At 39.1% G+C, this 12,950-nt stretch overlaps 1 protein-coding gene across 2 annotated transcripts; it reads right to left on the reverse strand.

Moving 5' to 3' along the window:
* Positions 1-6: 6 nt before the first annotated feature.
* Positions 7-12,929, reverse strand: LOC112162048 (gasdermin-E). Of its 2 annotated transcripts, none has more exons than XM_024297692.2 (10): positions 12,724-12,929; positions 10,209-10,484; positions 8,912-9,104; positions 8,580-8,757; positions 8,366-8,486; positions 6,189-6,338; positions 3,634-3,761; positions 3,366-3,534; positions 3,183-3,253; positions 7-1,657 (listed from the first exon to the last, which is right to left on the reverse strand). In XM_024297692.2, the coding sequence occupies exons 1-10, from the start codon at positions 12,779-12,781 to the stop codon at positions 1,436-1,438; spliced, it is 1,566 nt and encodes a 521-aa protein (XP_024153460.1). In that variant the 5' UTR covers positions 12,782-12,929; the 3' UTR covers positions 7-1,435. The 2 variants fall into 2 exon arrangements, with proteins under 2 accessions (XP_024153460.1, XP_024153468.1); XM_024297700.2 differs by lacking the exon at positions 12,724-12,929 and adding an exon at positions 11,260-11,684.
* Positions 12,930-12,950: the final 21 nt, after the last annotated feature.

A 12,950-nucleotide genomic window follows, 5' to 3' on the forward strand; every position in this document is an offset into this window, starting at 1 on the left:
GATTTGAATCTAATCCATGCAGTCAAAGCAGTGGTCTCTTGATTAGTTTTGGGTGATATTTTCTATCTTTAGGATTATTTTTATCTTAATAATTGAGAATGTATGAAGACCCAACAGTCGAATTCTGGGAATTTGAAGATTATATTCAGAGGAATTGTTTCAGAAAATACTCATAGCCAAGGATTTATCTGAAATAACTTTAGCTCCTGAAACCAGATTTTGCTTCCGGTTGTTGGAATTGTTCACATTTTTACCTCCTAAAAATACAACATACATGTTCTTCATATCTTAAAAAAACTTTTTAAAAACATGATTAGCTTTTAGTTGTCATGTTGTTCTTTATTTACCAAAGGGAGAAACTGTAAAGTAATCAGACAGAAGTTTTTTCTCCTCTTTTACATTGTTGAATATTTATAATTGAAAAAAAAACAACAAACTGCAAGAAGAAGAATACAGATTTCTAAAGTTTTAACTAAATACATTCGAATGTATAAACTTGACAAAATAATTAGTATTAAATTAGCTGAAGACAAGTAGTTTGAAAGTTAGTAGTAGCAATATTTAACAACATGACAAATAGTTTGAATTTCTGCAATAAACACTTTTGCAGGTATGGAAATGTCTGAATACCATGAAAAGATCTGAATTTGTTTAATCAATATACAAAGTTCTGAAGGTAGGATAAGATTTGTAGCCTTTTATAGAAAATAAAGCGTCCTTCTTTTAAACTCCTTCACAAAAATAACACTGACAGATATAGTTATACAAACGTATATAAAAGTAGATCATTTTCACAGTTTTCTTTCTTCATCTTCATCTGCATGGTTGCATAAATTCAATAATCCAAGTGACAAAACAAACATGTTCTCTCAAACCTTAGTGATCTTTTCAACACAGAAAATTCTTTTTTTTTCAGGAAAAAAGGATTAAAAGTTACTTTTTTTTCATTTCAGCACAAATTCATACAATTATATAATAAACTTCATTGTAAAAACATAAAAGATAAAAAAGTGCTTCACTTTAGAACCTAGAAATGCTTTTTAAAAGAGCACTTGTACAAATAAAAGCATTAAATTCTAGTAAAAATAAAGAAATACATTATATTATAAACGGTAACACATGCTTGATAAAATAAACTTGACAAAATCTTACAAAATGTTATACTCCCAGGTTCAAAGGTTGATATATCCTCAGTCTTAGTTTGTTTTAAGTTGAATAAGAGCTTTTAACATGACTATACAAAAAAAAGCTGACACATTATAGATGAATATGTTTAAACAATCGATAAAAACTTCAGTTTAACAAAAAAACTTGACAATACTTAAAACAATGGGGTATTGCGGTGGTTCTAAAAAAAAAAGAAAAAGCTTATACTGTCAAAAACAGAACAAAATACACAAAAACATGAAAAATAACAACAAATTTGACACAACAACTAACAGAGCAACGACAGACCGTGCATGCTGAAGCTGAGGAGCAACAGCAGAACATCATCCTCACTTCCTGTCTCCATCCAGAACCGGTCAGCATCCCTCCTCAAAGCAACGCCGATGGAGCAGAGAAGCTGCTCGGCCTGCTGGAAGGCCTGGTTGTCCTGCAGCGGGACAGGAAGAGAGTCGATGGAGAAGGACCTGCTGCTCCCCTTCAAGCTGCTCAGCTGGAAAAATATGGAAAACTAGTTATTAAAAACAAAACAAAAATAAAGAAATGTGTTTTTTCAAAGGTGGTATGGTATCATTTGCATGAAGCTACAGCTGGCTTTGCAACACTTCATAAAAGGTAAGTCCTGCAAAATATCTGACTGGATGAGTTATAGTCTAAAGTTATGCACAAGTTAGGCTTTTTGACATATGTAAAAAAAAAAAAAAAAAACGTAGTGTTCATAGTGGACAAGCAGAAAGAGGCTTCTTTTGCTTACTACCGTTCTTGAACGCATGCCAAATCCTTGTAGTGTTCACAGTAGGCAAACAGAAGTGGATTCTTCTTCTACTGTTTAGTAGCATTCTTAAACGAGCATCAAATACCTATGGCGTTCACACTGGACAAGCAGGGAAGGGCTTCTTCTTATCTTTCTTCTGTTTACTAGCGTTCTTGAACGCATGTTGAATACCTGTAGTGTCCATACTAGTCAAAGAAGCTAGGGGAATTTTCTTCTACTGTTTAGTAGCGTTCTTGAACGTGCGTCAAATGCCCATGGTGTTCACACTGGACAAGCAGGGAGGCCCTTCTTGTCATTCTACTGTTTACTAGCGTTCTTGAATGCACATCGAAAGCCAGTTGTGTTCACACTGGACAAACAGAAGGAGATTCTTCTTTTATTCTTTTACTGTTTAGTAGCGTTCTTGAACGTGCGTCTAACATTCATGGTGTCCACACTGGACAAAAAGAGAGGGGGTTCTTCTTCTATTTCTACTGTTTAGAAGTGTTCTTGAACGCGTTTAATCCCTGTATGTTCATACTAGTCAAGCAGGAGGGCATTTTTCTTCTTCTGTTTACTAGGATTCTTGAACGTGCATTAAATGCCCATTATGTTTACACTGGACAAGCAGGGAAGGGCTTCTTCTTATCTTTCTTCTGTTTACTAGGATTCTTGAACGCATTTAATGCCCATGGTGCTCACACTGTACAAGCAGGGAGGGCCTTCTTCTCTTTATACTGTTTAATAGCATTCTTGAACGCAAGTCAAATACCTGTAGTGTTCACACTGAACAAGCAGAAGAGGACTCTTCTTCTACTATTTGGTAGGGTTCTTGAACGTGCGTCTAATGCCCATGGTGTTCACACTGGACAAGCAGGGAGGGGCTTCTTCTCCTATTTCTACTGTTTAGAAGTGTTCTTGAATGTGAGTCAAATCCCTGTAGTGTTCATACTGGAAAAGAATGAGGGAATTTCTTTTCTACTGTTTAGTAACGTTTAAAAATGTCGCTGTGTCAGTGTTCACCAGATAAACCATTCCATGCGTCACTACCCAATCCGCGTCCCTGATTGGTCAAAGTTTAAACAAGGTTTAACTTGGGTTCTGTACCTAAAACCCTAAAACGATTGTTTAAACTGGCGTAGTTTTGCAAGTTTTGAATGTGTTGTCATAGACTTTTTATTGGAGGAGCCCACTTGAACCTGAATATAACTTTATAGTTGTTGACAAAACTAATCTTTACAACCAAATATATTGATCAACCAACCAGTTCACTGAAGCCCAGCAGAACGTCAGGACGGCTTTCGCTCAGGAGGCCCAGCGTTTCATCAGGCAGCTCTGCAGACAGAGACCACAACAGGATTAAATACTAAAGATCTGCAGCAGCAGGCGTGTTGTTGGTAGACGTAAAAACAGTTGTAGCTTTGATGCATGAAAAGTTTCCTTTTACCATCCATTGTGCAAACGAGCTGGTAGAGAGCTTTGAGCCTTGCAGTTTCACTGTGAAGGTCTTCAGCGGGAAAGACCGAATCCTGCCGGTCCAGGAAGGAGGACTTCCTCTGGATCTCAGAGTGCTCCTCTAAGGCTTCCACTGTGTCACCATCGCACAATTCCTCCAGCTAGAAAAAGGAAACAAAATGAACAAGTAGATTTGGCTTTTGATGTACTGACCTTTTAATTTGAATCCATTTGAGACCATCTCCTCCATGGAAACTCACCACATCCTGGAGATATGACAGAGCAGCTCTGTCCTTCAGAGTCTCCTGCAGCTTGTTGAGCAAAGGACATCGCGTTGACTGGGGGAGCTTTGCCAGAGGAGCAAGGTCAGCCCTCTGCAGGCCTGCAACTACAGGTTTGGAAACACTGTTAGTTGGTTTCCTCCTTGAAAGTCAGTTTTGTAATTTTACATGGTTTCAATCCTAATGATTTGAACTGACTTTTTCCTGCAAGAGTTCTTCATTTTACCTAACTTTTTAAAATAATTTATTTGTCTAATGATGCAGAAAATAAGTATTATTTCTAAAATAAAAGTGCACTTTGATACCTTGTAATGTAACCCTGATTTTCATTGTTTTCATCAATCGTTTTCTGTTGGTTTTCATCTGGCATTAGACTGTAGCTGCTGTTTTGGTCCATTCCTCCCTGCAGAGCTTCTCAAGAGCTGTGATGTTTTGGGGATGTTGCTGGACAACACAGACTTTCTACTCCCTGTGTAGATTCTCTAGAGCACATGTGTCAAAGTCAAGGCCTGCTAGATAATTCTATCTGGCCCTTCAGATCATTTTATTTTATTGTTATTAATGGGCTGATGTTATCTTGCTCTTATTTCTAACTTTTATAGTTCGGACAAAATATATGTTTATGGAGAGTAAAATATCCAAAAGTTATCTAAGGTTTAAGTTGATTTATTCTGGAATAATATTCTTGCCTGTTCTTATTATTCATAAATATGTAAAAGAAAAGTCACAGTTTAAAGTTTATAAAATTGGCACCATGCCAGCTTTTTTGGATTATTTTGGCATCTACTTAGATTTTTTAAGCTATTTTGCAGTTTAGCTAATATTTCAGCTACATGCTAGTGTGTGGCTCAGCCTTCTCCTTGCCACACTAGCTGTTTTGGCTAATTTAGGCTTTTTTTCAGTTTTTTAGCATATTTTGAAATTTAGGTATTTTTTCAGATACATGCTAGTTTTTTTAGATTAATTCAGCATTTAGCTAATATTATAGCTAGCTATTAGTTTCAGTGTTTTCAGCTATCAGCTTCAATGTTTTTAGCTATTAATTTCAGCATCTTCAGCTATCAGCACTAGCATCTTCAGTGGCCAAATTCAGCTTACAGCATTCACACTAGCATTATCGCAGGCTATAGATCTAGTTTATAAATATGTGTAAAAGTTAAGTTGTTAAAGTTTTAAAAATGTACTTTAAGAGTGCTCAATAAATGTTTATCCTGTTTGGCCCGTGACCTAAGGCGTGTTTTGGACTTTGGCAACTTGTGCGATTTAATTTGACACCCCTGCTCTATGGGATTAAGGTCAAGAAACTGGCCAGAACACTTCAAAACCAACGTCACTTCCGTGTTTCCTAAGTGATGAGTTTGGAATCATTGTCTCGCTGGAAGATCCCGCAATATTCCTACCTCACTGTTCTCACTGATGACAGGGAGTCTTTGGCCTTAGTCTCACTATATGGCCCCATTCATCCTTTCCTTAACATGGATTAGTCATAACGTCTCCTATGCAGAAAAGGAGCCCCAAACCATGATGCTTCCACTCCCATGCTTCACAGTAAATACGGTGTTCCTGAGATACAACCCAGCACTCTTCCCGCTTCTAATGTGGTAAATTCAGATCCATTTTGGTTTGACATGCTCCCAATCCTCCTCTGGATCATTCAGGTGGTTTCTGGAGAACTTTAGACGAGTCTTGACATGTGCTGCTTTAAGCAGGGGTATTTTTGAAACTCTACAGGATTAAAATCCACGATGATGTTGTGTGTTACTATAGTAACCTTTGTTGTTGTGGTCCCAGCTTTCTTCAGGTTATTGACCAGTTGTCTCATGTAGTTCTGGTCTATTTTCTTCAGATCATCCGGTGAGATCATTTATGGAGATGCAGGTGGAGGTAGATTTTCAGGGATCTCGTCTTTTATCAATTTTCGAAAAATTTCTCCATTTCTTGATCTCTTCTTGTCAAGCTCCTTATACTGCTGGTGTCCTGTGACAGCTCTTTGGTCTTGGTGGAGGGGTTACAGCCTGACTGTTTAAGGGTGTGGACAGATAACTACTCCAAACAGGTGATATTAATACATGTAACAAATGGAGGATGAGATCTACTTAAGGCTTGTGGGTGATAAATACGTATTTTCTTACACCATTATACTAGTACATTCTTTAAAATTATAACATGTGATTCCTGGATTCTTTTAACAATCTGGGTCCAGTTTCAAGAGTATGACTGAGCAGTGTCATTCATATGACTACCTTTTGGTATTTTGAGGTTTGTGTTGTAAATCGTCCCAGAATGTGGCTTTTGTGGGATATTCATTACGTCAAGTATCCTGTTAGAGGCTCCTAAATCCAAATTAACATTATATGCAATTTTTTAAATGTGTTTTCTCAACTTATTTAAACCAAAAACATGTTGTTGTCTTTTTCTCAGCTGTTTTAATCTTTTTTTGCAAACTTTTAGAAATCAAATGCTACAAAAAGGGAAGCTTTTCTAGTTAAAATATTTCAGCTGTCACACTTCCTGTGCAGTTCATTCATACTCACCATTCTGTCGTGCACTCCAAACCACTTCCTCTTTAGTGTTGTGCCAGTTCCATAAACCGTCGACTGTGTCCGTGGAATGATGCAATGATCTAGAAATCGGGACGGGATTATCCGCAAACCCCCCAATTCTTCCAGGCTGCAAGCAGATATCTGAAATAATAGACAAATAAATATACAAGAAAAAACATTTTTTTATTTCTGTAAAAATAACTTCTATTGCATGAAATTCTGCTTTCTAGGACTCAAATATATGTTCCAGATGTGCAAGTATGGACGAGCATTTTTCACCTAAATAATGACATGTCCCAGAAACTGGGTGTACCCTGCCTTCGCCCAGCTGGGATAGGCTCCAGCAACCTCACAACCCCAAAAGTGATTCAGGACAATTACATGTCTTTATTTTCATCATCTTTGTTTGTGAGAGTTTTTGAGTCGCTTGTATATTGAACTTGTTTTCTTTTCTTCCTTTACGTTATATCCTCTTTCAAGCCCCTAAAACGGGGTGTAACATCAATTGGGGGCTTGTCCGGGACAGGAACCTTCATCTCAGTGTTAGAATATTGCCACATCATCTTTGTTTGTGAGAGTTTTTGAACCATTGATATGTTTATATTGTTTTTTTTCCCAACCTTTATGTTACATTCTTTTGCAACCCCCTAGACAGGGGTGTAACATAAATTGGGGGCTCGTCCGGGATGAGGACTATCAGCTCACTATTCAAATACTACTAGACAAAAATTAAAAAAAATCTTATCAGGGTAAAACATCTTAGATTTAGATTTTTCAGAAGTAGTTCAGTCTGATAGATAGGGTTGGGCACCGAAGTTCGGTTCCAAGTAGGAACCGTTATGATTTGCGCGGTTCTACCGAAACCGAAAGATGCGGCTGCAAACGGTGCCGGATTTCGGTTCCAAATTTCATTGAAGTTTCATTTGTCTGTGGACATGTCAATCACTTGTACTCCCTTCTGATTTTTTACGATTCAGCCTATCTATTTACTTTCTTGTGTTCGTAGGCGGGCTCATATAAAACCGCCGAGATGGTCGGCTTCCGCAACGTCGGTGGGCGGGACTTTCGCTGTGAATAGTGGAGTTTCCGCAATTTTTAAACAACGCTGGAGCACCATCCCAAAATGAATCAATGAATCGTTTCCTCCTTGTTGGGCTGCTAATAGCAGAAAGCTCGGCTCGGCTCCGCCCACCACCACAGCGGGTCGTCATCATCTGCTGCGCTTTGCAGCCGTGTGATTGACATTTATCTTCCGCCTTATTTTATTGAAATAAAATATTGCTTTTGCCCAAAAACAACTGCAAATAAATGCCACATTCCTGATTTAATTTAATAAAATGTCAGGCTAAAATTTCAAGGACGTTTAAGTTTATTTAAGACGGAGTTTTATATTATGCTTTATATTACGTGCGCACAGCTGCACGGCAGGAGGGAGTCTTGTTTGAAGCCGTTCTGCTTTGGATTTAGGAAGATAAAGGCATTATTTTTTATTACTGAAGTACCGCAATAAGCACCGAAAGGGAACCGAAACCAAAGAACCGCGGTAGCACCGGAACCGCATCAGATCCCATCGGTGCCCAACCCTACTGATAGAGCAAATAAATAATTAAAAACATATTAAAGCATTAAGACCAAATACTAAAAGAAAGGTTTGTATCTTAGAATTTGCAATATTTAATAATTATTTATCATTCAGAATAAAATACCACCACAAACTCAATGAATTGAAGCAGTATCATCAATGCAGTTTTCTTACTGTTGCCTTTGAAATGTTTATGGCTTTAAACACACAGAGTAAAAACTTTATTGTTCTGTATTTGCATTAACAGTTTTCTGCCTTGCAGTTTATTCATAATCATGTAAGCTGTGATAATCGTGCTATACAATTTAGTTTCAACACAAAAAATTTCACATTTTATTCTCTTCCCTCATCATTATAACAACCTATTTTTTCTACTGTTAAAATAATCCTTTTTTTAATAAACATAAGCTGGTTAATAACGAGGGGAAACCCTGATGTATATTTTTGAAGGTTAGAAGTTTCAACATTCTGTGTTTCCAGGCGTGGGTTACTCACACGGACAAAGACACTCAAACCAAAACAGAGAAGTGACGTTTGTGCAGCAAACTTTCCCTCCTTTCTGCTTCGTTTGTCCACACACGCTCACCGTAGTGTCCGTCCTTCTGAACCTGCAGCTCCAGCACGCTGTAGGCGATGACCGTTCCCGAGGGGATCTCCAAGGAAACATCACTGTTCATCTCCACACTGCTGAGCTCTTTCACACACACCTGAGAGTAGACACAGGTTTAGATGAGTGACGTCCATTCTCTTCATTCAACTGAAAATTTGTGAACTTTTTAAAGTGACTTAAAGAGGCGAACCCTGACAGTGTTTCCCAGTAGGCTTAGCAGGCTGAGAACGCCGTGAAAGCCACACTGCTGCTTTCTCCTCAGGGTGACGGAGCACGGGCTGGTGGTGAGGATCCGCTCTTTCACCACCGCCAGCACATCTGCTCGCTTCTCCAGCTGCTGCACCAGCACATGCTGCATGTCCACCAGCCTGATGCAAAACAACAACAGCAGCATGACGATCACAAGACTCAGGAGCAGATCCAACGGAGGCATGACTTCAATGACGCCCTTGTCTTTGTGCATTCAGAGCGTCAGAGGCATTTCTAAACTTATGAATGAACAGATGACATCAATAACAGAACCTGTTGCTGGAGTCTGAAAGCAGCTTTCTCACGTCCACTTCCTCTTTCTTCAGGTTGTCAAAACTGGAGTGAAGCTTGGACGATCCCTGCCCGTCCAGTCCAGCATTCGCCCCTCCGGCTTTCACATCCAACACCGCAGACTTATCATCACTATACGTCCCCTTATACGTGAGGAAATCCGTCTGAGACACTCCTGATGAAACAACACAAAGTATAATTTAATAATCGATTAGTCCATCCATCCATCTTCTTGACCGCTTCTTCCCTTTCGGGGTCGCGGGGGTGCCGGAGCCTACCCTTCAGTAATCGATTAGTCATTACTTTATATTACATGGAGTCAGTGTTGTAAAGCTGAAAGTTATAATGGAATTCTGCTAGCTTTTTGAACTACTTTGCCATTTGTTAAGTTTTTTAGGGTAATTTTGAGTTTACATAAAATGTCAGCTACATTCTAGCTGTTTTGGCTAATTTAGTTTTTTATTTAGTTTTTTTTGCTTTTTAAGGTGTTGTGGAGTAAAGCTAATATTTTAGCTACATCCAAGCCGTTTTGGCTAATTTAGCCTTTTTTTCTAGGTTAATTTGGAGTTAAGCTAATATTTAAGCTACATGCTAGCCGTGTTGGCTAATTTAGGATTTTTTTAGACTATTTTGGAGTTAAGCTAATATTTCCTCTACAAGCAAGATATTTGGGCTAGTTTAGGCTTTTTAGGCTATTTTTGGTTTAGCTAATATGTCAGCTACACGCCAGCTTTTTTGACTAACTTAGGCTTTTTTCAGTTTTTAAGGCTAATTTGGCATTTAGCTAATATTTTAGCTTGCTATCAGCTTCATTGATTTCAGCTTTCAACTTTAGCATTTTTTGCTATCAATTTCAGCACCTTCAGCAATAAGACCTAGCATCTTCAGCGACCAATTTCAGCTTACAGAATTTTGAATAATTTTAGCTGCCTACCAGCTTCAGCATTCTCAGCTATTAGCTTCAGTGATTTTAGCATTTTCAACTTCAATACTTTTAGCGACCAATTTTAGCGTTTTCAGCTATCAGCACTAGCATCTTCAGCTGCCAAATTCAGCTTATAGCATTCGCACTAGTATCATTGCAGGTAATGCAAAGCAATATAATTAATTTTTAGTCAGTTTACAGCTCATGATGGTTAAGATGTCTGTTTTACATCCACTTTATGCATGACCCGAGTAGTCAACTAATCAGAAAAAAACAATTGGTGATTAGTCGACTATTATAATAAACGTTTGTGGCTGCACTAATCTGACATAAGGGCAGCTCCTCTCTGCTTACCTGGTGAAAGCTCCTGGTCACCCTGCAGCAGGTGACTCAGATTGAAGTCCGTAGGCCGGTATTTGGGCCTTTGCCATGCCCAGATGCGGCTACGCTTGACCACCAGCGCCATGGGTACTAGTTTGTCAGAGTCATTCAGCCGGGACACGTGGATGAGGCTTCCATTCGGGTCGATCTGACGCACAAAGTTGGCAGTGGCGTTGGAAAACATGACCTTAGCAGCTGAGGATTGCAAAAGGTTGGAATGGAGCTTCTCTTCTGGTTTCACTTTCGTCCCTGCAGAGCAAAGAATAGATCAGATCAGAGCTACAGTACGTCTGGCTTTTATTAAACACCAAACCTCACGGTATTTCACTGTTTACCCTTCTGGATCCCACTTTTGCTAAAACTGAGGGGCCAGAACAAAGGGGAGGCGAGTAGAGCAGCTCCACAGTTGTCAGTGGTGGGCTGTCGTGACTCAGAGGGATGAAATAAAGTCTCCCGTATGTTAATGTATTAGTATGACCACGAGAATGTAAACACTCGGGGCGCTCACAGCAGCTGTCCAGGCTGAACATCAGAAAGAACAGTGACTGGGCAGACTTTCAGCATGTTCAGTCCTTTGGGATCCATTATGAATGAGATGTCCTGACACAGAAGACCCCAAACTCCAACTCCAAAGGCTCGAATGAACGATTTTGAAATATTTAACGTTTCTTTTGTTTAGTGTTATTTGATCCAAAGAAAAGAGCAGCAGAAATCCAACAACTTTAAAACAAAGGAGGTAAATAACAGATATTCACTCATCTGGACTAAAGTTTAAGCTTAACGAATTAAACACATATATAAATATATATTAGAAATAAAATTTACTTTTTTTATTTCTTTGAGTTAAATATCAATATAAGAAGTGTAAATAATGAGCATAGAAATATTCCACTACAACCACATTTCCCGGCAGCCCTAAGTTCTGGCGCGCTCATGACTTGAATTAGTAAAAACTCAAAAATTAAAACCAATTTTATCCACTAAATCAAAATTACAGTGAGTATATACATTAGAGAAATCTTACCCGAAATGCACTCTCAAAGAATTAGACAGATAAAAATAAAAATGAATTTTCTTTTGCCGCGTCACACCAGGAACGCCGTGCGTAAAATGCGCCAAAAATATCCAAACGCGGTTTGGACGCACGGAAATCCAAACTTCACAGAAAAAAAACAGTCACTTGACCAAACAGTGTGAGATCAGACACAGGGCGGGCTGCGTCTGTGAGGAGGGAAGAGCGACTGACTGACTTACTGGCTGACTGCGCAGAGCAGCGCAGCCTGTGGACCGCCTCCTCCCGTCCAGCAGAACCATGTGAAACCACCGGGATCTTTGTGGGTGCTGGTGTTGGTGTGGAGGTTCACCAGAACATGAACAGACTTGTCTGCTACCACTACATACATACATACATACATATATATATATATATATTATTTGATGGATTCCACTAAAAAGCAGAGATGTGACCCGTTTAAGAACAAAATGGGGAAATCCCATCACTGAACAATAGGGTAAAACAACCAGATTGGAGTGAATTTTGGAGGATAACTGATTGTGGAGCAGAAAGGAAACACAGAGATGTTGGATCAGAACCTGGTTTCAATGGTCCAGCATGGGGTTTAGCTTCCCTCTCATCACTGACTAATTCTTCATGATTGTCCACCTTCATCCTTTATGTGTTTCTGCTGCTCCAGTATGGCCTGAGTCATAGAGGGTCCGAGAGACCCCCGCCTCCTCAGAAGGTACCACCTGCTTTGGGCCTTCCTGTTCACAGAGTTCAAACATGTGGCTATCTCCACAGCTCAGGGAGAGATGTGGGAAAAACTGTTACATCTGAATACATATACTAAATCTCAAACTGGGTCTATTGAAAACATAAATAACTGTTTAATGCCTCCAGCAGTTTCTTTCTCCTCCTCAAATGCAAAAAGTCATTCTGACCGTAGGGGGCGGGGCTAGAGATGGTGCTCTTTTTAGAGAACTGACTTCATTTCACTAAAAAGAATCATCTCTTTCAGCTTAGAAGTGCCTCTTCAGGTTGTTTTGTTGTGTATAATATTATGGACATAATGAATTACAACTACTACTATTAATAATGTGTTTTTATTTATGAATGTTGATTTTATTTATTAACTTCAGATAAAATGTAATAAGAATAATGACTTCTATTACCATTAAACTGTTGCCTTGATACATTTTTATTTATTTATTTTTAATTTAAAGTGAAACAACTTATTGCTGTAATCTGTCTCTCCCTCGTGCGCGCGCGCTTCCTATCCAGCTGCAGGTGTTGCTAGCTATCGCTCCTCCCCCTTCTGCTCAGCGCAGACCATTAACTTTAAATCATTTACAGTGAAGGTACAAACTCATGTTGACAGATCACGTGCAGCTAAGAGTGAAAAATAGAGGAAGAATGGACAAAAGAATAAATATATGAGACTCCAGGAAGGAGCTCGTGTTTGAGCGGGGCGGGTCTCTAGCTGCTCACCTGTGTAGCTGCTCACCTGTGTGTCCCGGGAGTCCAACACTGACAAACCTCCTCGCATCTCAGTCTCTCGTTAGATTTTGAATTTAGGCGCCGTGATTACAGCATTCAGGGCGTGTCTGGACTTTGACAGATCCTCAACTCTGCAGTGGAATGCAGTTAAAAGTAATTTAATCACAGTAATTCGTTACTTTGTAAACCGTTACTCCCAACACTATATATATATATAT

The sequence above is a fragment of the Oryzias melastigma genome, linkage group LG11 (genome assembly GCF_002922805.2).
Source record: "Oryzias melastigma strain HK-1 linkage group LG11, ASM292280v2, whole genome shotgun sequence".
Lineage (NCBI taxonomy): Eukaryota > Metazoa > Chordata > Actinopteri > Beloniformes > Adrianichthyidae > Oryzias > Oryzias melastigma.

Bases quoted from the DNA above. Each gene is read 5' to 3' on its own strand.
- LOC112162048 (XM_024297692.2), bottom strand. From the start codon at position 12,781: ATGCGAGGAGGTTTGTCAGTGTTGGACTCCCGGGACACACAGGTGAGC. The intron at 9,105-10,208 runs GTAAGCAGAGAG...TTGTTTCATCAG, and splicing joins TGACCAGGAGCTTTCACCAG to GAGTGTCTCAGACGGATTTC. The intron at 8,758-8,911 runs GTTCTGTTATTG...GTTTTGCATCAG, and splicing joins CTTTCAGACTCCAGCAACAG to GCTGGTGGACATGCAGCATG.